At 35.8% G+C, this 24,686-nt stretch overlaps 2 protein-coding genes across 7 annotated transcripts in view; both read left to right on the top strand.

The window, feature by feature from the left end:
* Positions 1 to 11,215, top strand: part of LOC121316768 (zinc finger protein 318-like) — a 29,445-nt gene extending 18,230 nt beyond the window's left edge. For 5 of the 6 annotated variants that reach the window (XM_041251931.1, XM_041251936.1, XM_041251934.1 and 2 more), the window contains 4 exons: positions 1,494 to 1,685; positions 2,305 to 2,407; positions 2,960 to 3,078; positions 3,564 to 7,495. In XM_041251931.1, the coding sequence (XP_041107865.1) occupies positions 1,494 to 1,685; positions 2,305 to 2,407; positions 2,960 to 3,078; positions 3,564 to 5,930 (2,781 nt within the window). In that variant the 3' untranslated portion in view covers positions 5,931 to 7,495. Of the gene's footprint in view, positions 1 to 1,493; positions 1,686 to 2,304; positions 2,408 to 2,959; positions 3,079 to 3,563; positions 7,496 to 10,701 lie in introns of those variants that run through there. The other variant, XM_041251937.1, reaches the window with a different exon arrangement.
* A 1,473-nt stretch (positions 11,216 to 12,688) lies between these two features.
* LOC121316772 (serine/threonine-protein phosphatase 2A 56 kDa regulatory subunit delta isoform-like) overlaps positions 12,689 to 24,686 on the top strand; it is a 31,557-nt gene continuing 19,559 nt past the window's right edge. Inside the window, exons 1-3 of the mRNA XM_041251946.1 lie at positions 12,689 to 12,816; positions 14,112 to 14,189; positions 23,870 to 24,050. Coding sequence (XP_041107880.1) covers positions 12,790 to 12,816; positions 14,112 to 14,189; positions 23,870 to 24,050 — 286 coding nt within the window. The 5' untranslated portion in view covers positions 12,689 to 12,789. The remainder of the gene's footprint in view (positions 12,817 to 14,111; positions 14,190 to 23,869; positions 24,051 to 24,686) is intronic.

Below are 24,686 nucleotides of genomic sequence, written 5' to 3' on the forward strand. Positions count from 1 at the left end.
TAAATATATAAATACCTATTAAAGATAGACTACGAGAGTAATGGTATTGGCAATAAATACAGATTCTGCAATGGAAACAAAGAAAACGTTATAGTAATCAGACTTTTGGTGCATGCGTGCGTGTCAGTCAGCTGTGTGTAGCAGTGACGTTTCAGTACACCAGTCGAGAAAGCTTTTTTTTTTTTGTGCAATGATGGAGAGCAAGCTTGCAGATATTGACTTAATGTTGTAGCTTTTAAATGCATTTGAATTAAACAAACCAAGCTTCATAAGCGCAGTGCTTACCAGCTGTTTGTTTAAAATAGCCTAAGCAGTATTCAAACCATGCTTATCGGTTGTTGGCAATATCAAGAAAGAGTGCATAGTACCGTGACACAGATGTTAAGAAAGCAGAACCAGGGAGGCAGAGACTTTTAGAGTTAAGAAAGAAGCCATCAGTTGCAAGTTACTGTACATTACTGTTATGTGTTTTTGTGGGGTTTTTTTGTTTTTTGTTTTAGACTTTGCGTGGAGATGTCTTATAGCAAACCACATAGCAACACTGTATTTGTAGCCTAATTAATCTCGTTTACGTTTGCTTACTTTTAAAGCAAAAAATGTCCCCATGTTTAAAGCCGTTTGCGTGTTGTTTTTGTTCACTAACCTATTCATGGATGTTTAAATGCTTTTTCTATAGATGTTCGCAAATCTAACGTTTTCACATATTTTGTCTACAGGGGGTCGGATTTGCGACGTTGTACAGTTAAAAAATTAGAGCCCACACCACCCCTTTACTGAAAAGAATGATTTGAACTCTTAGTTTAGACCTGCAAGAAGGGTTTATTGTGATCACCTGCTTCATAGCCACTGAAGCTATTGGTCCAACTGCTGTGCTAACTAGGAGCGGTTCTGACTGCATTAATGTGATTATGAATATTTGGATTTTAAGTTCAGGATCTGTTGTTTTTTGTTGCGTTTTCTCCCCCCACCCCCCAGAAAAAAATAATAATAATAATTATAAGAATGAAAAAAGAAAGATAAAGCCACAACTTTATAGCCTTTACCATGAATTGGTTAAAACTGAATTGCTGCTTTTAAATATTGTGACTGGTTACTGATATGACTGTTAGATACTGTAACTATTAGTTAAATCTTCATGGCTCTGCTGTGGGTATATTTCTTTTCCTGAAGCAAGAAAATTAAAAAAACAAAAACAAAAAACAAAAAAAACAAACGTAAGTTCAAACACTGATATCACATTAAAATATCAGTAACTTCTTCATCTGGAACAGAGACCTGCTAAAATGCAAGGTAAGATCATTTTGCAAAATGTAATGATTGTGTCTGGGCTTTTTTTTTTTTTTTTTTTTTTTTGATGAAAAACAAAAGTACATGTGCAAGTTTAACATTAAAAGAACTTTAAATCATGGCCCACAAAGGAATTATTTTCTTATTACTGATGTAATATATCAAACAGATGTATAACTGTTCGCATGTATTTGTTTTTGGTTTAGGAAGGCCCCAGTTTGAAGTCGGCTCCAGGAAAGCCCAAGTGTAAAAGCCCAAATCGTTTCCAACCTCCACCGAAGTCTGCAGACCAGTATGAATATTATGATGCTGGTAATCATTGGTGCAAAAACTGCAACCTGCTCTGCGGGTCCATGTTTGATTTTTTCACACACATGCACAGCAAAGCACATAGAAAGGTAGGAAACATTTGCACTTGGACTGTAAACATTCAAAAAATCATTCAGATCATTATGCTGCCTGTTTTTCTTTTCATACTTGCCTACAAGAAAAGTAATGTTTGTTTTACTTTAACTAACTACCCTCCTTCCAGCTAACACAAAATTAACTCTTTATTATAATAAGTAAAAGTATCCAGACACTTATCTGATGAGTTAAATTAATTGGGGATTAGATAGTCCTACACCCCCACTGGTGAGCAAACAAACCCCGGATGTGTCAGCATTTATAACTTTATAACATTTATTTTTATTATTCTGCCAGTTTCCGGTAACTGCTGCAGTTTTGATTTTTCTAGTACAATTGTGTGTGTGTGTGTATATATGTATGTATATATGTATGTATGTGTATATATATATATATACACACACACACACACACACGTTAAACTTTACCTACAAACTTGGTAACTTCTGAAACAAATACTTACCTGTTTTATGTTTTTTTCACAGGTTTACTTTTTACAACATAAAGTGCTATTCTTTTTTTAATCCTCTTTTATTTAATTGTTTTTCAAATTAATTTGTACCCTTAAGTGTTATAATGCGAGCACATTTGCTCTTATCACTGTACACATAGACACAGGATCCTTATGACAGACCCTGGGCTTCAAAATCCTCCCAAAAGGACAACAAACATCAGACTGGAAAAACTGGAGAGAAAATTGTTGTCCCTGCAAAAGGTACTTTTTTTTTGTTGTTGTTTTGATGTAAATCTGATATTTTGAATTGTTCGAGGTAATGTTGTGGGGAACAGATTAAGTTTAAAGTGCACATTCAAGATGTACCTCAATGGATGCTTGTGGTCAGCTAAGGAAACCCTTTGATAAAGACATTAAATAAACTTGTCAAGAGTGTGCTGTTTGTTGTTTAGAACATATGAAAGTTTGCGATGAGAGGTTGACATTCGGCCCATCTAACTCATCCGGTTCCTAGTAGCTGCTTGATCTGAGAGCTTTGTCAAGTTGGGTGTTATAGGGTCTAAGGGCATCTAGGTTGGCAACATTACTAGGAAGTCCATTCCATACACTAATCAGTCTTTCTGTTTGCTAAAATATGATTTTATGGCATGCGTACATAAAGTGTCTGTTTTCAATGTTTTAGCTTCAGGTTAGTTAATCTCGTTTCCTAGTGCCTTTTAATTATGCTTTGAATTAAGTTATTTTTATATTATTGGTTTTATTTATTTTGACTAATTTTATAGATCCTCACTCAATTTGTAAACTGTTTTACAGGTTCTGAGTTTTTGACCGCTGTCATAGGATTTTACTGCCAGCTATGTGAAGAGTTTTTTGGAGATCAGATCAGTGCTGAAGATCATGTTTCAAATTGTAGTCATAATGAAAAATATAAGGTAATCACAGGTAACGGTTTATCTTCCTTGATCAATGAATGTCGTCTAGGATTTACTTTACCAATGACAAGTTTTTCAAGCATCAAGTTTTTGGGGTACAGTAGCAAAAGGAAATGATTTAAGTTTGCATATGTAATGCTTTTTTGGTTTTATTTTATATTTCTCATTTAAAACAGCTTAGTTGTACCATTTTACATTCAGTGTCTTAAAGGTGTTGAGATTGCTTGTTCTATTGCTTAGTTTATGGCATTCCAAGACTACCACAGATGGAAGACACTTTGTTACATCTTTATTGATTCTAATGTGAATCCACTCCTATAATTAAAAAATAAATACATTTGTTTAATTGGCTCTGGTTTAACGTTTTGTGGGATTGTTTTCACAGGGTGTTTGGTAGAACTACAAATCAGTTTTTATTTACATTTTCTAAAAAAAAAAGTAAAAAAAATAAAGGGATTAAGACTTTCAATTTTCATCCCTTCTAGAAATATGTTAATGAAAACCCGCTGTATGAACAGAGGAGGAATCTGGACCGTCAAGCAGGTCTGGCGGTAATCATGGACAATAAAGAGCGAAGGCAGACAGAGCTGAAAAGGAAAATGGAAGAGGAACCCAAAGTTCTCAAAGAGGAAGACACAAAAGCAAAGGTAGTGGTTAAGAATGAAAGTGAGGAGCCTGGGAGCCCCATGGAGCTGTGTGAAAAGGCACCCGCACCTCTGAAAGGGGACAGCAACCCAAAGCTTGCGGTACAGCTTAGGCTGAAAAAAAAGCCTGAGGAGTCAGCAAAGAATTCTGCAGACTCTCCCACTTTTGGAAAGTTCTGCTGGAAGAAATCGGACAAGGAAGAAGAGAAAGAGTCAGAACCGACAACGGAAAAGGAAGAACTTGGAGACGGGAGCAAAGATAAGGAGGATGGGAAGACGCAGTTTGGGAAAACAAAAACCATTGCAATTAAGCTCTCGGGAAAGACGGTTATCCCCCACACCAGTGTATGGATGCCCTTTAGTACTGCCCCTGCCGTGGCAACCCAAGCAAAAATCCGTCCTAACTTGCCTGCCCCAGTTATGCAGCTCAGAAAGACTAGCGCCGCCGTAGTTAATAAACCGGCCCCTTTAAATGCCTTTCTGTCTATAAGACCAGCTGGTACCACTGCCAGCAAACCTCTACCTGTAGTTAAAAGTGATTCAAAAAAGAATGTTATGTTGACACCTGATCTTATTTCCAAGGCATTTTGTGGTGAGGAAGTTGTACTTAAAACTCCTCCTGTGGTGGGAGTAAAAACTCCTGCCACCACCACAGTAACAGAAGCAAAAACCCCCATGGGGGAAGTAAAAACCCCCATGGAGGCAGAAGTAAAAACCTCAGTGACAAAAGTCACTCCTTTAGCTGTGCCTGAAAAGAAAACCCCTTCCATTCCTCATCCAGTTATGCAGATAATGAGTTTTAAGTCTGATGTGGCAGCACCTGGTGTGCCCGAAAGTGAACAAAACTTGACCGTACTCGTCCGCCCTCCTCCGCTACATAAGGATCGGGGGGAGTCGACAAAAAAAAGCGAGAAACCCAAATCAAACTTGGCTGCGGCCAATGCACAAGATCTGTATGATATTTTTTATAGTAGCGGTGGGAAAGGTTCCTCAGATGTCAAAAATGCAAGTAAAACTGAAATAAACACTGGAAATGCTGAGATGCGAACAAATTATGGGGAAAGCGCTGTATCTTATAGTACAGAATCAGAGAATAAAAGTAAAGCGTCTAACGTACTACTTTTTTCTGAAGTTGAAAAAAAGAATAAGCAGGCTATCCAGAAAGAAGAGAGTAAAATTGATCTCAGTAAAGAACTACCAGACAACCAAGCAGCTGAAATCCAAAACGATGTCTTAGCTGGTAATAAAAATGCTGCGACAGGTCTGAGTAAAGATGAAACTGGTAATGTGGATGCTGGCAAAACAAATCAAGAATCCATGCCAGTAATCTACAGTCCTGATCAGGATATTTCCAGTAGTAACGTGTCTGTGTGCAGTGGCGTCCCCATTGATGACCCCATCTCTCTGATAACAGTACCCTGGAATAAGGAAATCCGTGGCCGGAAGATTTTGGACAGCCTTGAAACCAGAAATTTAATGTCCTCTAACACGGAGCCACATACTCTTAATACAGAGGAGAATCTCCGAAGTCATGGTTTTCTACAAATTTCTGGCATCCCTGAATCTCTTGAGCTAAATGCGCCAGGTGGTGACCCTGAACCCCTAAAGTTAGAGATTTCAGAGGGTGGCATTTCTGTAGATCTTGGCAGTTTTGAAACTCCTGCTTTGAATTTTGAAACCCCTGACTTAAACCTTGATACTTACGACTTTTGTTTTGAAACTGCAGATTTAAATATTCCTGAAACTGAGACGGACACCGTGGCTCGGGAGGTACAAAATGTAGCCGAAAATGCAGAGGCTTTAACGTTGGAGATGCCCAGCAAATGCAGTGATCTAAGCCCTGCAAGGCTGGAAGCCGAATTGCATGCGCTGGAGTCTGTAGGTCAAAATGAAATCAACAGAGAAGAGGAGATACACAGTATTTCAGGTCACCTGATGTTGGAAGATATTGGTGAGGTGGTTGGCTCATTTGCCTTAGAAACGGATATCCCTGAAACTCCTGAAATAAGTTCTTCTCAGGAAGCAAAGCAGCCTAAGGGAGAGATCACTCCCTCGGCACTGGAATCTCTTGAAGCCAGTCATTCAGACGACGTTCTGGTGAACGAGGCTAACAAGCAGGTTGCAAGTCTTTCATCTCAGCCTAAAGATGAAGATCCGAAGGATCCAGGTCTTGTAGAGAGCATTTCCGATACTGGAAATAATCCATAATGTTTTTGTTATGGTTTACTGATACGACATGTATTCAGCTTTCACCACTCTTCTCCAATTATATGTTTTGCTCAAGTTGTATTTTATCATTTTGTTATTGTTTGTTCTTAAGGCACGCATGTAGATGCATTTTCTTATTTTACATTACTATTACCATTCCTGACATCTGTTTTTTTAAAAGTGAAATTTACAAATAAATGTAAAGGTTACTTGTACTGTATGTCTGTCGGTTCTGAAAAAGTAATGTACATTGCGCTTCGTGAAAATGTGTGCTTTTTTCTGTTAAAAGTAGTGATGGGCACCAATATCGATATTTTGATATGATATCATAATCAATGTTAGATTTTAACTGAAATCAATAACTTTTTCAATTGAAACTTGAGCTTTAGGTGAAATAAACATGGTGTATCTAGTAACTAAGCTAAACATCAGTTTTCTTGAAGTTTTAACAATACAAATTTGCTATGCTGTAATGGATTTATTTTTAAATAAATCATTTTTTCACTGTAGCGAAACTGGAATTATCCACCACACACACTCCATAAATAGTATGGTAAGCTTTTTATTGCTAAAACTGCTAAAATACCAATGCAGTATAATCACATTTATTTTATATTGAGACACAATAAACCCTATACATACCAATCATTGTCAGCCTCAAAGGCAAGAAACACCACACTAAAGTTTTATTTAAGCATTTTATTTCATTGATTGGCATTTAGGTACCAAACGCTGTTTGCATGCTGTATTAAGTTTGGCACTATTGCCCATCCATAGGGTGTTACTTAACTGATATTATGAAGCAAAGGATCACCAAGTTGAAGTGTAAATATCTGTTAACGCCTGTTAACGTGTGTTTATATGCATATATAGCACGGATGTGTTTCTGTTTTGGAAGAAGTCTATTACCTATCAAAACGTGCTCTGTATCAATGTCAAATTCCTATCGTTGCCCACCACTAGTTACAAGGAGACTCAATTTGTGTCCACACATTTCTTTTATGAAAAACGTGCTAAAACAGGAAGGACAACATTGGTAAGAAGTGAAAAAGAAAAGCTTGGCATGGAAGGAAGAAACAGTTGGTTAGGAAGTGGACTGCGCATTGGACCAAAGGTGATTTTTAAAAAGCATTTAACATGTACATTGTCAGTTTGCTGTGATTCAGTAATTGTTGTCTGTTACAGTGTACAATGAAAAGAACTGAAGATCTGGGAAAGAAAAAGAAGAGTTTTGAACTGCTGACTGGACATTACAGACCAAGTCTTTGCCCATTTGACTTGTACATGTGTTGGCTCGATCTCTAGTGTTAAAATGTTGGCTATGCTTGTTTCTATTCTTTGTTCATTAAATCAAAGTATAAAAAAAATCCTTGGTCAGTGTATTCATTATGCTTATTTTCAACATTACTTTGCTTTTTCAGGAGTTAGAGAACTAATTCCAAGTTGTATAATAGAAATGTTTACACCAGCAAAAAAGAACAGCTGTAGCTACTCAAGCATTTAGAGACTCATCCGGCCACCACTTGTATATCTTGATAACATAGTTGCACACCTAAAAAGGGAGGGGTGTTTTAAAAAGTAACTTTAGATAGTGAAATATATATATAGAACTAGACAATGTGATTGCATGGTTTTATATATATATATATATATATATATATATATATAATATATATATATATATATATATCATTTATATAATATAATATAATATAATATAATATTATATAATGAATGAGAGAGAGATGGATTGATATTGTAGGCCTCTTGTTTGCTGCATCCGTTTCTATATTGAAGTTACCCACCACATAACTTCAAGCCAGATCACCTAGTAGAGGCAAATGGTTTGCTAAGAAGGAACAAGCTTCAATTGGCCAAATGGCCTCTTCTCTGTCAAACTTTTCTTATATTGAAGTAGTGGCATTCAAGACAGTTTGCTCAGCATTCAAGGTAAGGGTTTTCCAAATGACGCTGGGGATTAGCCCATAGCTTTCCAACCTGTGCTAATTATAAGTGCATTTTGATAATACATTTTAGACCCCATTCTCAGGCAGTAAATGTATGTAGTACCTACTGTTTTAGCCAGTACAACTTTTTTTTTTTTTAAAGAAAAAATACAACCTTACTCCATTATAAACTACTGGTGGGGGAAAAATTTAAAGTTTGGCCTTTTGTATCTGCTTGCTTTGCGTTTTATATATTGTGAGCTATCCGTATTAGTGCCACTTGCATTTTTATTTGTAGTAGGATTATATAGTGCATGTAAAGTACTTTTACAGTAAATAGTTTAACAATAACGGTCATTTTAAAATGTCATTTATTTGTCATTTGCTTTCCATGTCTGATGTCACGGTTAAAGTCAAAGAAAACCCAGTATAATACCAAAAAATGAATGTAGTCCCAGCTAAGATAAGTTTCTTCTTTTTATTCAGTTTTAAGGGTGTGTCAATGTGTGTGTTGGGTGAGAGATAATTTTACATTCAAGTATTTCTGATACAGAATAGTTAGCAGTATTTATAAAGCATTGCCACTCTTGTCTGCAATCCATTTACTGGAATAATAAAACTTTGAGTACTGTCTAGTGTATTTAGCTGTGTAGAACAAATGTCCCATTTTCCCCTCCAAAAATAACTACTTTTTTTGTGGCCTATTGTGACTAGTGTGACATTTTATGTCACAAACAAGCTGGCTACTTACTTTACCTACCACCAAATATCCAGATTATGTAGAAACAGTTTATGCACAAATTCTAGAAAATGCCATTTGTTTTTTATAATGAAAATGATTGTTAAAACATTTGGGGAGATTTGATAGCTGGGAAATACACAACATTAAGTAAAAGAAGCTGGATATAAAGTAAATAAAAGCTATACATTGCACCTAGTTTTATTTATTTTGTGACCTCTGGGTACCTTTCTATTTATTATGTGGGCATGCATCTAATGCCTTTTCATTCAATTCAAAGAGTTATATTTTGTTATTTATTCTGGTGTCGTCATGCGCTACCCCAGGTTGCAAAAGAGGGTGAACTTAGTGTAAGTTTAATTAAGCCCTCCCTTGCTTGTCTTATCTATTTTCCAATCCTAACTGACTGATCAAATCCTTACAAGCCAGCATTCTCTAAAATCTGTTCAAATTTTCAATCACATCTGCCGACTTTGCTGAATCTAGGTTGCCCAGAAGCAGCCTGGGAGGTGCCTCCTTAGCCTGGAATTGCCAGAAAGAAATCAATAAATACTTTGGATTCAAAAGCTCTGCAGCAATGGTGGTAAGATTTAATGTTTCTGCCTCAGCATTAGCATTTGCTCTTGTCTGTTTTTGGAGAGTTTTGCAACATTCCTCCAGTGCAATATCTAGTCCTGTGCCTGAGACGTGGGTTGACGGTTGACTGGGACCCCCAAAGACTGGATGAGATGCTAATGCATTATATTCAAATTGCTGACAATTCTACAAATCACTAAAGCAGCAGTAAAGATGTGTGTTCTCTTACAGATTGTGTCTCAAAAAGAATACTGAATTAAATTGAAACCAATTCATTATAAACAGTCTGAGTCTGATAGATGGATGACATTGGAAGACATCAAACTCTGTGGTTTATCTATAAAGAAATAACAGACAAGGATACAAAGGTTTTTATTTTCTGAAGTGAAAGGGTTAAAATATAGTCTAATTTCATGACTATTCACAATTTAATACTTCCAGTGATATGAGACCACTGTGTCCTTGTCTTGTACTGTCTCCAAGGATTATCCTCAAGTGTAGCAAGCCGGGGATTCAAGTTTCTTCATGTACAACTGCCTTGTAGTGTTGGTGTATTCCTAGGTGTCCTTCCCTCAAGGATATCCGCCTGGCTGTATTTAACCAGATAGTAAAAACCACAAGGACAGATTACAGTAACTGTGGACATGGTGAGCTTTATCCAGTCGTGTAGGTTATTTTAATTCCGCAGGGAGATCAGACAGGGTTTAATGTCTTATCTGAAAGAAGGATAGAAAACTTCAGGGTGAAAGACAGTCAGGGCTGAGGTCAATTCCTCTTTAAAATCAAACCTTGAAGGAATTGGAATTTGTATTTTAGAGATACAACTCTTGTGATTGTTCAGCCTGCTTTCATTTAAATGACTAGCAGTGACTTAAATGTAAGCTCATAACAGAATACTGCTAATTGCAATATTGATAAATTGTGTTGAAATTGATTAAAAGGAAATTGGAACTGGGAATTGATTTTAAAAAGGAATAGGAATCGACTCCAACTCTGAGAAACAGTTATTACACACAGCAACATAGCCCTGATGTCGTGATGCCTGAGTTGTTTCAGAAATAGGTTAGTCTGTTATCAGTGACTTTGCCATGGACTTAAAGATATTTATTTGTTCATGCTATGTTAATCAGCTGTCTGAAGCAGTCTGGTTAATTTCATCAAATGCATTAAGATAAACCTTTTGGTCTAAAACAGCCTGGGCTTGCCAGTATCAACATAGCAATGACCCTACAGCAAAAGGGTCATATTAGAAACTGGTACCTTTTTAAGGCTTAACAATTATTACATAAAATATCCAGAAGAAGAGGGCTCTAGTTGGAGTTTACTTAAATAACAACTTCATTGTTCATCAGTAGATGGCCTGGAGATAACCCAGGTCATAAAACACGCTGACACACACACACTGCTCTAAAGACTGTGGGCAGCTTGTGAATTCTCATTCAGCTGCTGCATATAACCCAGACTATGCCACCAATTGTTCTTTGACAGATTTTCTTTTTTTTTTCTACAGCAGCGATCTTCTCATTTACCCTAAACAAGAGACCGCAGGGCATCCTCGGGTCACATGAAGATATGATCGGGGCTGCGCAATCGGATCCTTAACAGTGAATGGATTTACCGAAGTATCAAAAGAATGCAATTTAATTTTAATATTAGAATGCTTTTGATGTTTTGGTGTTTTTTTGGTACAAAAATTCACTCAAAAGTTTGTAATTGTAACATACACCTACTGGATATCCAGATGCTATATGAAACTCCAGTACAGGATTATGACAACCAGATGTATTTAAGAATGTTGACAACACTCACTGAATTTTCAGTAAAGGAAATTTAAATATGACAGATTAACAGTGATCTGTGGCTGTGATGAAAGCCTGATGTGCAAATTGTGACTGGAATAAGGACAGAAAATCAGTACATGTGCATTACCTTAAAATACTGTGCTATTGTTACCAGGGATGTTATGAATGTTTCTTATTTTTTGCTAAATTGCAATATTATTAATAAAACGAAGCAATAAAGTATTAGAAACAATGATCAACTTTTTTAAGCCATTGCTTTCTTGTGTGTGTCAACTGAGCCCAATCTACCTGCAGAATAGGCAAGAATGCCTCTCAACCAGCTAAAACCAATAGCTAATCCAATTAATTGTCAACTAAAGTGATTATTAATTTGAGCGCAACTTAGGTCGCTAGTTTGTTAACATCCCAAATAAAGCTTTGAAAAGCAACTCTGTACAAGGCGCAGAAAAAAAAAAGCTTACAAAAAAATAAGCATTTGTAGAAATTCTCTTCTAAAAAAAAAGCATATTTGGCCACCAGGTGGTGCTATCCTCTTAATACCGTTATCAATATGACTTGATTTAGCTCAACTTTTTTGTTCATCTGTACAGTTAAAGCCTGTTTTTTAATGGTAGATTCACGCATATAAATGCAAGCACGGATTATTAACATTTAATAAGGTAATTCCCTATGAAATATTTCAAGCAATTTGGCTTCTATTTATGAGACCTTTTTACACTGCAGAGATTAACCCTTTTTTGGTGAAAGGGAAATAGTGTAGAAACTAGTTATGTTAGGTCCACCTACCCTCTGCTCGTATTGGTGTTTCTCTTCCTGGAGTCTGTTTTACCATATAGGGTTTCATTTGCTGTAACGACTGGTTCTTTGCAAACCACTTGCTCTAAATTTCTATTGTTTGCCTCTCTCACAAAAAGGTGGGCGACCTAGATAACGATCTATCATAATTGGAATATCAAACAGGCATTCCAATAGTGGGTTAATGGGAAGACATGTCTTTTATTTGTCACCTATAGGATTCAAAGTACAGTAGTTTATACCTATTTACCAGGTGACCTGCTACATTACATTAACAACCCAATACAGGGAATGCAGCCCTTTAAAATAAGGCACCTTAATTAATGTATGCATTTTATAATTGTGCAGAAATAAACCGCAATGTTTTCATGCTGTGTGGTACAGTTGTTAAAGAAAATGGCTTGTAAGCAACAGGTCCCCGGTTCAAATCCTGGCTGCCACTGGCTCACCTTGTGTGACCCTGAGCAAGTCACTTAACCACCTTGTCCTCGGTTGAGATGTTGTTGTAAGTGACTCTGCAGTTGATAGTTCACACACCCTAGTCTCTGCAAGTCGATTTGGATAAAGGCGTCTGCTAAATAAATTAATAATAATAAGGTTTTACGCTTATGGATAATTTACTAGTAATTGTATGTCTTTATTTATTTATTTGTATTTTGTTTATATAAAAATCTTGAATCCTCAGACCACATGCGCTGACCACGAAATAAACCCACTGGCACTTTTACTGTTGCAAGTTTTCAAGCCAATGATATTTTCATGCCGTATAGTTACCAGGCAGAGTTCTTTCATACTGTCCTGCCTAAAGAAAACATAGAACAACATTTGTCCTATCAAATAATGTTTTAAGACTTGTCACTAGGCAGAGTTTTTATCCACCGACCAATCAAAATATTGTTGGCCTACAAGGGCGCAGGGAGCTGGAGGTAACCGAGGGAGAGCGACTGAGTCTCGGGGAAGCGAGTCACGGAGACACCGTGGAAAACATCAACAACAACGAAATGCCGAATAAAACTAAAAAAGAAAAGGTAATGCAGTTATACATGGAACCGAAATTATGACAAGTCAGTTACATGTTTCTAAATATCCTGGTTTGCAACAGCAAAAACGACATTTTTAATTTCAGTAGGATTTTGATTTTCAGCAAGGCCTATATTTCGAGACACTGCAAAAAGCGCCCTACCTTCCCATCTCTGTGGTGTTTTAGTACTCAGAATAAAGATATTATTGAAATAAAAAAATTAAAAAACGGCCTATTTTTAAAAATTGGAATAGTAAATGTTGTTATTGTTTTTGTGATAAAAAGCATAGGCCACTTTTGTCATTTGTATTTTTTTTTAAATTAAAATAACAGTCCATGCATGTGGGGAAACCCAAATATATACATTTTTTAATAAGGAAAAGTTTTTAGTTTTTTTTTTTTTTTTTTTTAATTTGATGGAATTTAATAATTTACGCTAGCCATGGCCGTTGTACAAGTCAGTATATCGAACTGGATAGTACAGCATTGTTTAAATCAATACTGTTTTTGATTATTGGTTTAATGATAGTTGAAGGTAATGACTTTTGTTTTCCCATTTTTTGTTCGTTTTTTAATTGAGTGGAAAATATTATTTTGAAATCATACAGGATGCGCTTAATAATTTTTCAGTTACTTTGTTTGCTGCAAGTACTAAAGCATAAAAGCTACTTGTTTTTTTCCCCTCAATTTTATGATTCAATTTCATTAAATATATTAAGTATAAATAAAACTAAAAAAAAACCTGGCAAAATATCAGATTTTTTTTCTGTATGTATATGTTTTTTTAAATACTGTTACTATTACGTGAAATATTTTGAAATGCGTACCTTACCGGACAATACAGATATTGCGTTTTGGCAGTTTTGTTAAAAAAGAAAGATGCTATATCTGAAAATAATTATTAGTCATGCCAGTGCTTTTTTGTATTGTCATCTATACCCACCTTCTGCAGAACTGAGTTGCTAGCCCAAGTCCATAGTCGAACAACGAGAATCTGGCGCTGTTTTTGTATTTCATCATTAAAGATGGATTTAAAATAGAGTGTGTGTACTATATATATATATCTATTTATATATATATATATATATATATATATATATATATTATTTATATATATATTATATATTATATACTAGATATATATATATATATATATATCATTATATATAATGTCAAATTGGAACTTGGCATATGAATGAAACGTCTTTATCAAGGGGAATGACAGTGTGCTGGTGAGAGGACATGCTTAGTACACATTCGGGGTGAAATGCCAGTGGATAAAATATTGCTTGTAATCTGCAGGAGCCAACTAAATCTGCTAAAAGCAGCACTAAAAACAGCAGCGGAGGAAAGGACACCGCTCCAGAGAACTCAGAAGAGGTAAACCATTTATTTATAAACATGTATGGTGGTATTATTTTTTTTTAGATCATTTTAAAATATCTGGTTTCTGTAGCCTGTAGCCTGTGTGTGTGTGTGTGTGTGTGTATATATATATATATATATATATATATATATATATATATATATATATATTAGTGTGTGTGTTTTTAATTAATTCTTTTTTTGAGAGACTTTATCATTATGTTTAGTGCCAATAATTTGATATGTCGCTGTCAAGGTGATATACTGCAAGGATTTATTTGTCATTTTACAAAATTTACTGTCATTATGATCTTATCTGGATACTCCTATTGTGATATTCATATTTAGAGCTACAGTAGCTATGTGTTTCATATGAAACAGTCATGATTATGGATTAGTTGCCTACTGGTAAACATGTAAGCATGGTTTTGAGTCCAGCATATGAGTCTCTAATTTGATTTTAATGAATCCGCATTTCATCCATTGCAAGCTGATTTTGTTGAATTTGAGATTCTTTAATGTAAAATTGCCTTTTGGTTGTAAATTTAGATTTCTCTTTGGTTTACTTGTGTCCTGTTTCCTTTGCAGTACTTCAGCTCCCACACCATTGATGGTAGTAGTCATAGTGCCTGCAGTATTTATCTCTTTACAAAATGGAAATATTATTGATTTATTCTATTTTAAGAATAATGACATGATGCACTTCCCATTACGCATGCTTGCTGAGGCACAATTTCTCCACCAGTTTGCAGCAGGAAAAGCCTATGCTTGTAATAGCCCAAAGTATCAGATTAGTCCTCAGCTCTTGGCTTTTTCAGGTATTGATCAGCACAAGAAATGAGGGATTAAGTATAAATCTGTTGAACATTTAAAATATTGGGAGTACATTTATTATTATTTTCAATCAGTCAGTAAGTCATCAGTTAGTGATGATTAGGTAGTACATTATTACTTTTGCTGGTGCCTAGAGAGAAAAATAGTACAGTACCTGCCTAAAATATATTAAATGTAGGGTTGTGCAGCAGAAGTGTCTTCACATTTCAGTACACGTTATGATACGAGGGTCATGAAATTGTGTGAAACATCAAAATTGCATTATTGTACCATTTGATAGTGCAAGAGTTTGGAATAAATACAGGTTTGGGTCAAATAAGATTCACACAACCTGCTTTTACCTCTGTTTTCTGATTAATCTTTAAAACAATGATTTAAAAAGTACAAATGCAGTAAAATAATACAAAAAAAAAAAGATACAATTGGTCAGATTTAGAAACCAGTGTTTTAGAAAAAAGTATTTTTTTCGGTTTTGTAAAATTTCTCTAAAAAAAATCAGTTCTCTAAATAGAGATTCATTTTAAAATAAATACCGGTAATTTAATGCTGCCATCTGTGCCTTGGAAAACTCTTTCCCATCCTCTTATTTTACATGCTGGTGTAATTCAGGAATAGCTGTTTCAGTTTTATAAGGACCGGTAAGAAGTGTGTAATCCCACAGTATGTATAGGTTAGTTTTCCAAAATACTGTAGAGGCACAGGTGAAATGCACCAGGGACTGGTAATGCTTTTGGCGCACAGATGCTTAAGATAGATTTAAACTATTTATTTCCAAGTGTAGGTTGTGCTTGTTGAGTAATAGGTATTATCATACCTGCATTGGCTGACAGACTGACCTTGTCGTCTTCAATTGCGGCTATGATTATTAAGATGATCCTAAACGTGACTCTTAGCAAGAACTTGGGTAAGGCTTTGATGCAAAAAAAAACAGGTCGATTTTGCAGTCTCAGATTTTGGAGTCTTGTCGGAGGTCTTTGTATGGAGCTGTACACAAGAGGTGACTATGACACCAGGGCTTGAATTTAATTTTTTGTGCTGGGGCCAATGGGGACATTCCAAAATTTTAGGGGGGAATGGCAAAAAAAGGCACTTCTGCATATAAAAAAGAAAAAAACTATATATATTTTCCTGCATCATCATTCACACTGGTGTTGCTTTAAAATAAGCTGCTTTCAGTAGACCAGCTGTTCATCCCTGCGAGACAGAGCATGCATTACTGCTTTTGCCATTGCCTGACGTAAAGTTTTTGAATGCAGCAGGAGAAAAAAGGTGCTTTTCTTTTTAACCAGTGCTCCATTTCTTTTTTTAAGCTCTTTACACTCAGCCCTGTTTCCGCCTGTTTTTCACTGTTTTCATTTATGTATTTATTCATTTAACTACTGGATAGTTTGTACTGCATGCATGGAACATATCAAATGAAAGGCTGCAACATTTCCTTTGATATTATGCAAGTTGCAACCAGACATACTATGTGGTACAGATGAGAATATATGTAAAAAAATAAAAATAAACGCTTTTCCAAAAAAATTGTTTGGTCACTGCTATATAGATACACCCCCTTTCAAAATGTTCACCTTTTGTTGCTTTAGAGTCTGGAATTAAAATATATATTTTTTCATTTATCTACACATCCTACCCCACAACTTCCAAGTGAAAAAAATATTCTAAAAGTTTGTATAAAAATAATTAAATAAAAACTGAAATAGCTTGGTTGGATAAGTGTCCACTCCCCTTGTAATAGCAATCCTAAATTATCTCAGGTGTAAGAAATCACCTTCAAAATCACACAACAAGTGGCCTCCACCTGTGTTAAATTGTAGTGATTCACATGATTTCAGGACAAATTCAGCAGTTCCTGTAGGTTCTCTCTGCTTGGTAGTGCATTTCAAAGCAAAGACTCAACCATGAGCACCAAGGAGCTTTCAGAAGAAACCAGGACAAAGATCAGGGGATGGGTATAAAAAAATATCAAAGGCCTTGAATATCCCTTGGAGCATGTTCAGGACGATTATTAAGAAGTGGAAGGTGCATGGCACCACCAAGACCCTGCCTAGATCAGGCTGTCCCTCCAAACTGGATGACTGGGCAAGAAGGAGACTGATCAGAGAGGCTACCAAGAGGCCAATGGAAATACTTTTATGGACAAGACTGGTCAAACTGCATGTGACACCAATATCCCAAGCACTCCACAAATGTGGCCAGTATTTTACTCAAGAAAGCCCACCTTGAATCCCATTTTGAAGTATGCAAAAAAAAAAAAAAAAAGCACTCAGGAGATTCTGTAGCCATGTGGCAAAAAGTTTTGTGGTCTGACGAAACTAAAATGGAACTTTTTGGCCTAAATGCAAAGTGTTATGTTTGGCACAAACCAAATACAGTGTATCACTCCGTACTGTGAAGCATGGTGCTGGCAGCATCATGTTATGGGGATGTTTCTCATCGGCAGGGACTGGGGCACTTATCAGCATATAAGGGAAAATTAATGGAGTAAAGTACAGAAAGGTCCTTGAGGTAAACCTGCTGCCCTCAGCAAGAAAGCTGAAACTGGGACGGAAGTTCACCTTTCAGCATGACTACAACCCAAAGCACACAGCCAAAGCTACATTGGAGTGGCTAAAAAAACAAAAACGTAAATGTCCTTGAGTGGCCCAGTCAGAGCCCCGACCTAAATCCAATTGACAATTTGTGGCATTACTTGAAGATTGCTGTCCATTAACACTCCCCAAGGAACTTCACAGAGCTTGCAGAGTTTTGTAAAGAAGAATGGTCAAATACTGCCAAATCTAGGTGTGCAATATTGGTAGAGACCTATCCCAACCGACTCACAGCTGTAATTGCTGCCAAAGGTGCTTCCACCAAGTATTAACTCGGAGGGTGGAGACTTATCCATTTATGATCTTTCAGTTTTGTATTTTTAATGTATAATCTTTTTCTCAAACTTTTTTCCCCTTAACAGTGTGGAGTGGGGTGTGTAGATAAGTGGAAAAATTTAAATGCATGAAACTTCAACATGAAAGTACAGGGGGGTGTAGACTTTCTATATGCACTGTGTATTGTAATCGTAGATGGCTAAAAAAAACAAAACAAAAAAAAACACTGCACCGTTGAACCTCAATATGAAATGAACATGGGGGGGAGCTGAGCTTCTAAGCTTTCCAACGAATCTGATACCGCCCCTTTTCAGTCTAGCTGCTACAATGACGGAGCAATACTCCGAACGAAACCTAAGCTGTGAACTCTGTCACATGATGAGAAGCTTAATTTCAGGCGATCGTAGTTCCTGTTAGGAGTAGCGGCCGAGAATCACGTACAAGAGAATAAAGTCTTGCAGCACTTAAAATGTCCAGCAGTACCCTTTTATTTATTTTAACCAGAACTACTCAGAATGCTGCTCATAGTGCTTTCGTCACTGACACCCACTTCTTTAGAGATTGTTGTAGTGTTTCGGGCATTCTAAATTGGGTAAAAAGTAGCTTGGTGTCTTTAAAATATCTCTGCTGGATTTTCCCGCACTGAAAGTTGCAGATATGCTGAAATTCAAACCCTTGACACATTGATCGTGTGTTTGGGGGTTTATCTGCAGGTTTTTGTTTTTCTGATGTAATTTTGTTTATAAAAATGTAAAAAATACCCTTGGTGTCTTATGCAGGGTTACCACAAAAATGGTTTTCTTCTTTTAAGTCTCCCAAGGCTGTGTGTTGACAAAAGAACTACTGCACATGATACATATTTATAGTACAAAAAAGCGTCTATTTTATGAGTTCTAGCCTGAAACACTTCATTGACATTGTAATACAAAATAAATACACAGCAAAAAAAGAGCAAGTTGTTGCTGTATCATTTTTTTCAACATTTCAACAGGCTGTTTTTAGACAGAACATATTGTGCAACACTTGTTTTTTAAGGTGTGCTTAAGCTGTGCTTTTAGAACAGATTTCTATGCCTATTTCTAGATGCCATACACAAATGAAAGTAACCTAAATCTTGAGCTCCCTACAGAATTAAGTATACTTGTTCACCATGTTAAGATAACAAAGTGGTAGACCTGGTAGGAACATGGATGTTTTCTATCTGAATTGTCTTTCATTGAACTAAAATTCAAATAAATATTAGATTTGGCTTGTATTGTTAATTCACTGAATAAGAACGTGCTTTCTATGCAGGTACTAATAGTAGGTTAACTTGTGCACAGTGATGTTTATGCTGGTCAACAAGGAAGCCTAATAATTCCCAGTTTGATGTTTTATAAATTTGTTTGCAACCGGTAGCATTTAACTTTTAAAGTACTCTGTATTTTGTTTTATTAACACTATTATACCCAGCTGTACAGCCCCCGCCAAAGATACCTTGAACCTTATACCTGCAGGAATTCAGTTGCACCAAGACTCAACATGATGTGATGTAATGCAGGAAAGGCTGTAATCTGCTCTAAACTACTCTACTCGGAAGGCATTGAGCTTTTTTTTGTCTAGTGCGAGAGCTCAGGGGTACCGGAATCTGTACCTGCATTACAGCAGATGGGTTCAGCAGTTGTGTGTGTGTGTGTGTGTGTGTGTGTGTGTGTGTGTGTGTGTGTGTGTGTGTGTGTGTGTATATATATATATATATATATATATATATATATATATATATATATATATACACACACACACACACACACACACACACACATATATATATATATATATATATATATATATATATATATATATATATATATATATATATATATGTGTGTCACACACAACACATATATATATGTACACACACACATATATATATATATATATATATATATATATAATCTTGAAGACTTTCACTTCTGAACTTTTGTTGTTTTGAAACCTCTGCCCTCATTGACACAAATACACAATTGCATTAATTCACTTTAAAAATAAAATAAATAAAATGTAATTTAAAAAAAAAAAAAAAGGTTGTACTATGTGGGCTATAAAATTGTAAATTACCAGCAAAGTTAAGGAAGACTTTTTATCAGAAAAACAGCTGACTTGAATGGCAGGGATGGAAAGGAGACTTCTATTGCATAGCATTTTAACCCATTACAGGTTTTCTTTAGAGCTTGATTAGCCACAGTGTATAGGTAACAAGCTGAGGTGCGTCTTATTAAACTTGTAATAAAGCCAGGATTGGATCGAATGCAACCTTATTTGTATCCCTGAATTGTGCTTGGCTGAAAGGGATTTTGGAAAAAAATTATGTTTTATATAACTAGTCACAGGTTCTTGTATTTACAAAAAATAACAGAGCAACAAACAATGTATGACCTGGGGAAAAAGTAACTTTTTTTTTTTTTTTTTAAGTTGGCTTCCAAGCACAGTGCTCGGCAGGGATGTTGTGCATCTTCGTCTGAAGGTCACAGGCGGGACACCGTTGTGATTTAAATAGTTTATCCAGGCAGCCTTCTACATGTTCATGCTATGCATATTAACGGAATAATAAAATCTTGTCTTGGTACATTGAGGCAATTGGTGAAAATGCTGACAGTCTTAAAATTCTGATTGCATATAGTGACTGAAATTCAAATAGGAGCTGTGGTAAAATTCTTTCCTCTGTCCCAGATTTTGTTGGATAACTGCTGTGCTTCATTTTCCCCTCTCTTACCCAGCCTGGGTTATATATTAGAAGCTGTGTAATCTGATCAGCATGAAACTTGTGTGTGTGTATATATATGTATATGTATGTGTGTGTGTATGTTTAGTTTCAAACACAATATTACAGTTTTGTATGTGTATTGTTAGATGTTTTTAAACATATGCAAAGCTAGGGGTGGGGTGGGCAATATACCTAAAATATCATGATATTTTAGATGTTCAGGACAATATGCAATATATTTAACAATCTGATTTAAGGTTTTTTTTTTTTTTTAAACTGGAAGCGCCTTGGTGCTCATGGTTGAGTCTTTGCTTTGAAGTGCAATACCCAGCAGAGGGAACCTACATGAACTGCTGAATTTATCCTGAAATCATGTGAATCACTACAATTTAACACAGGTGGAGGCCACTTAACTTGGTGAAGGCGATTGGTTACACCTGAGCTAATTTAGGATTGCTATTACATGGGGGGTGGACACTTATCCAACCAGGCTATTTCAGTTTTTATTTTTAATTAATTTTCTACAAATTTCAAGAATATTTTTTCACTTGGAAGTTGTGGGATAGGATGTGTAGATAAATGAAAAAAAAAACACTTTTAATGCATTTTAATTCCAGGCTATAAGACAACAAAAGGTGAAAATTTTGAAAGGGGGTATAGACTTTCTGTAGGCCATATATATATAATATTCAGATACAACATTTAGATGTTTGTATTCGCTAGAAATTACAAAAATACCTTGCACTTATTTACCGCCTCATGCGACAGTTTAAAAATAGCAAATGAAAAGAGCTCAGTGTGATATTAATATAAAAAAAAAAAAAAAAAAAAACCCAGAAAAACCCAGGATCAACACAGCTTCTCTTGAGCCCTTTTAAAAGTTTTAGACAGCAAAAAGTAAACAAACCAGATTGATCTGTATGGAAGGCCGTCTGGGTCAAACGCGTTGTGCTGCTTTAGAGCGAGTCAGAATCTCATGGGACACAAAGGCAAGCAGGTCATTCAAAAAATGCCTCGCTTGAACAGTGCCTAACTTGCTGGAAATGTTGTGTTGTGATTTTTATATAGATTTTTGTATGTTATATTTTTTGTTGAGACTTTCTGTTATGTGGAATATAATGAACGAGAACCAAAGAAGTGGGTTTGTTTAGGTTTTTTTCCCCCGCTACATTTTACAATGCCATTTCCACATGTGTGTTCTTTTTTGTGTGTTTTAAAGTTAAATTTCAGATTTCATTTGCTTGTTCAGCTACAAAAAGGCACAAGTAAGCCTCATTTTTTTTCTATGGCCACTGTTTACTGTGAAGAAATGTCTCACAATATATTTTATTTGTAACGATATTTTTATTTTACAAAATACCGGTATATTGCCCAACCCCATGTGAAGCACAAATAATACTATTTAATTTATTTGTTATTCTTAAGTCAATGTAGCCTTCTATTTAAGATACATTGACGGTTCTGGACTGTCAAAGACCTCACTGGACCCTCTTATTCATTCTGTGTTAAATCACAGTATTTACAGTATATTCATATAAAATAGCTACCCTTTTAAACATAATCCCTCCCTCCTTCCTGATGTGGATTGTTGCAGCCATTAGGGGTAGAAGATATCCAAAACACAGTTACACTCTGGCTTTACAAAACTGAACATGTAGACTGCCTTTCAATTTGCAGTGGAGTTATGCAACTGTGAACAGATGGGATGAGATTGGGTGAGATGAGATGGGATGGGATGGGGGGGGGTCAAAGAAAAGAAAGCCTTTAGACATTTTACAAAGGATGTATTTTAAGACTCTTAAAACCTTGGTTGTGAGGGGGTGCTTCAAGTGTTGCTTTTAATAAATCTGCTGTCACAAGTTTCCCATAGTGGAGGCTGGAGTTTGAAATGTGCTGTGGGTTTAAAAAATGTAGCTTAAAATGGATCAATGTTTAGTTAGAAAAAAAAAAAAGATAAAACTGATCCAACTGAAGTCAAACTTGTGCTTGGTGAGAGATCAGAGTGCTATCATGTTACACTTTGTTCAGATCAACAAAGAGCATATCTGTCTGTGTGCAAGTGCTGTAGAAGGCACTAAACATGGCAATAAGAGAAATGGAGACAGTAAAATATCTATATAAATAAATATAAATTGTGTATTCTGTTTCTTTAGTGTTTAAATACTTAGGGCAGGATTTTCAAAAGGTTATAAATATTATTATATTATTAACTCCAGTGTTAATCAAGAAATCGGCATGCAGCATTGATTTTGGCATTTTAAAGCAGTCGTTATGCTTAATTCGTTATTAAATTATCCTAATGTGATTTCTGAAACTTGTTGATTTACGAAATAATGTAAATATCTTAATGAGCATTGCTTCTTGCCACTCTTTTATTTGCGTGGGAATTTAAAAGCAAATCTGTGTTTACTTGTCATAATTTATCAGGAGTTAATTTACACTTGGAAAAGGAGGGTTTTAATTAATGGAACAGTATATAACTCACTTTGAAACAGAAATTTAACAGACCGTGGCTGAGAGTGTTTACAGGACCAGAGTTCATTTTTCACAGACAACCTAGATAGTTCAATATTTGTAGTTATGAAAATATTTTAACCTGTTCTATACTTATGGTTATGAATGAGATGTATTCACTTGTTTTAATCATTTGTAATCTTACGGAATGTTTGATGTATTGCTAAAATCATATACCGTTCTTTCTATTAAAAAAAATGGCATTTTCTTTTTTTTAATTAGATTTTTTCTTTTAATGAAATCATCTTTGTGTTTTCAGAACAAATGTCAAATAGATTTTTCAGAAAAATGATCTGCTCTATTGAGAACATGTAGGAGGAGAGTGATTCATCTAGAGCAGCAGTTCTCAAACTTCGCTGCACTGTGACCCCCCTTCTAGCATTAAAAATGACTACGTGACCCCACTGACCTCTGCGATTGCAGAATAGTTAGTATTGATAAGTAAAATATGCAAAAATGCGCACTTGTGCACTTGCCCTCCGCCACTGTCTGATAACACTGTCTCACAGTCTTTAGCCTTTGTTGCACATCTTGATTCTAGTTTTGTCTGGTATTGGGGGTATTCTTCAATTCCTGCAGGTTGCAGGGAATGGTCTCGAGTAATGAAGTTACATGCCAAAGTTTCAGCTATAGGTTCAAAGTTTACTAAAAGATATTAAATCTGATAGACATAATGCCTGGCCGAAAACAAGGGTTTCCCAGACTATGTTACTGACTTTAATTAATCTTATTAGGCACAACTGCAGCAACAGACTGCAAGCAAACGCCCCAGCAACAGCACCCCGCCTCCTACCCAGCTGAATAAAATCAAGTACTCCGGGGGACCACAGATTGTAAAGAAGGAAAGGCGCCAGAGCTCGTCCCGCTTCAACCTGAGCAAAAACCGGGAGCTGCAGAAACTACCTGCTCTCAAAGGTAGGTAACTCTGTTTTATTTGTGTGCTTATGAAAAATGTCCACATTTCACTTACGTGAGTGCTGTAGAGAGGAAAGCCATAAAAGCTAGTAAATAACATCCCTTTTTAAAAAAATATATTGTAGCTTTTTTTTTCCCCAGACTACAACCCCTATAAAATCTCTTCAGTCTTCCAAAAACCCTGCAGTCTTTCCCCAAACTTAAAAAATATATATTATTGACTATTCGAGCATGTGTGCTACCTGTCCTCAGTAGATGTTAAAATGAAATGATGCACATCACATTATAATGTTGGGCCCGTTTAGTATCCAGATCCCACCCAATCCCATGCTCTTTTCTTTATTTGAATGCATTTGAATATAATTGTAATGGATTAATGATGGCAAAGTGCAAATTTGATAGCAGAATTTGAAATTTGGTGCAGAACACCATTCTTTATATGCGCTGCATTTTTAGCGGCCGGTAAAATCAAACTTTACAGCAGCTAAACATGATTTACGGCAGCACTATGGGGGTTTTGTACCCGCAAATCACTTTGTGCATATCCTTTCATCTACCCCTAAATGTAAGTCTACCTTTTTCTTGGAGACATTTGTGTAGGATATTCACAGCCCATTTAGAAACCTTATTTTGTAT

This window comes from Polyodon spathula, chromosome 6 (genome assembly GCF_017654505.1).
Source record: "Polyodon spathula isolate WHYD16114869_AA chromosome 6, ASM1765450v1, whole genome shotgun sequence".
Lineage (NCBI taxonomy): Eukaryota > Metazoa > Chordata > Actinopteri > Acipenseriformes > Polyodontidae > Polyodon > Polyodon spathula.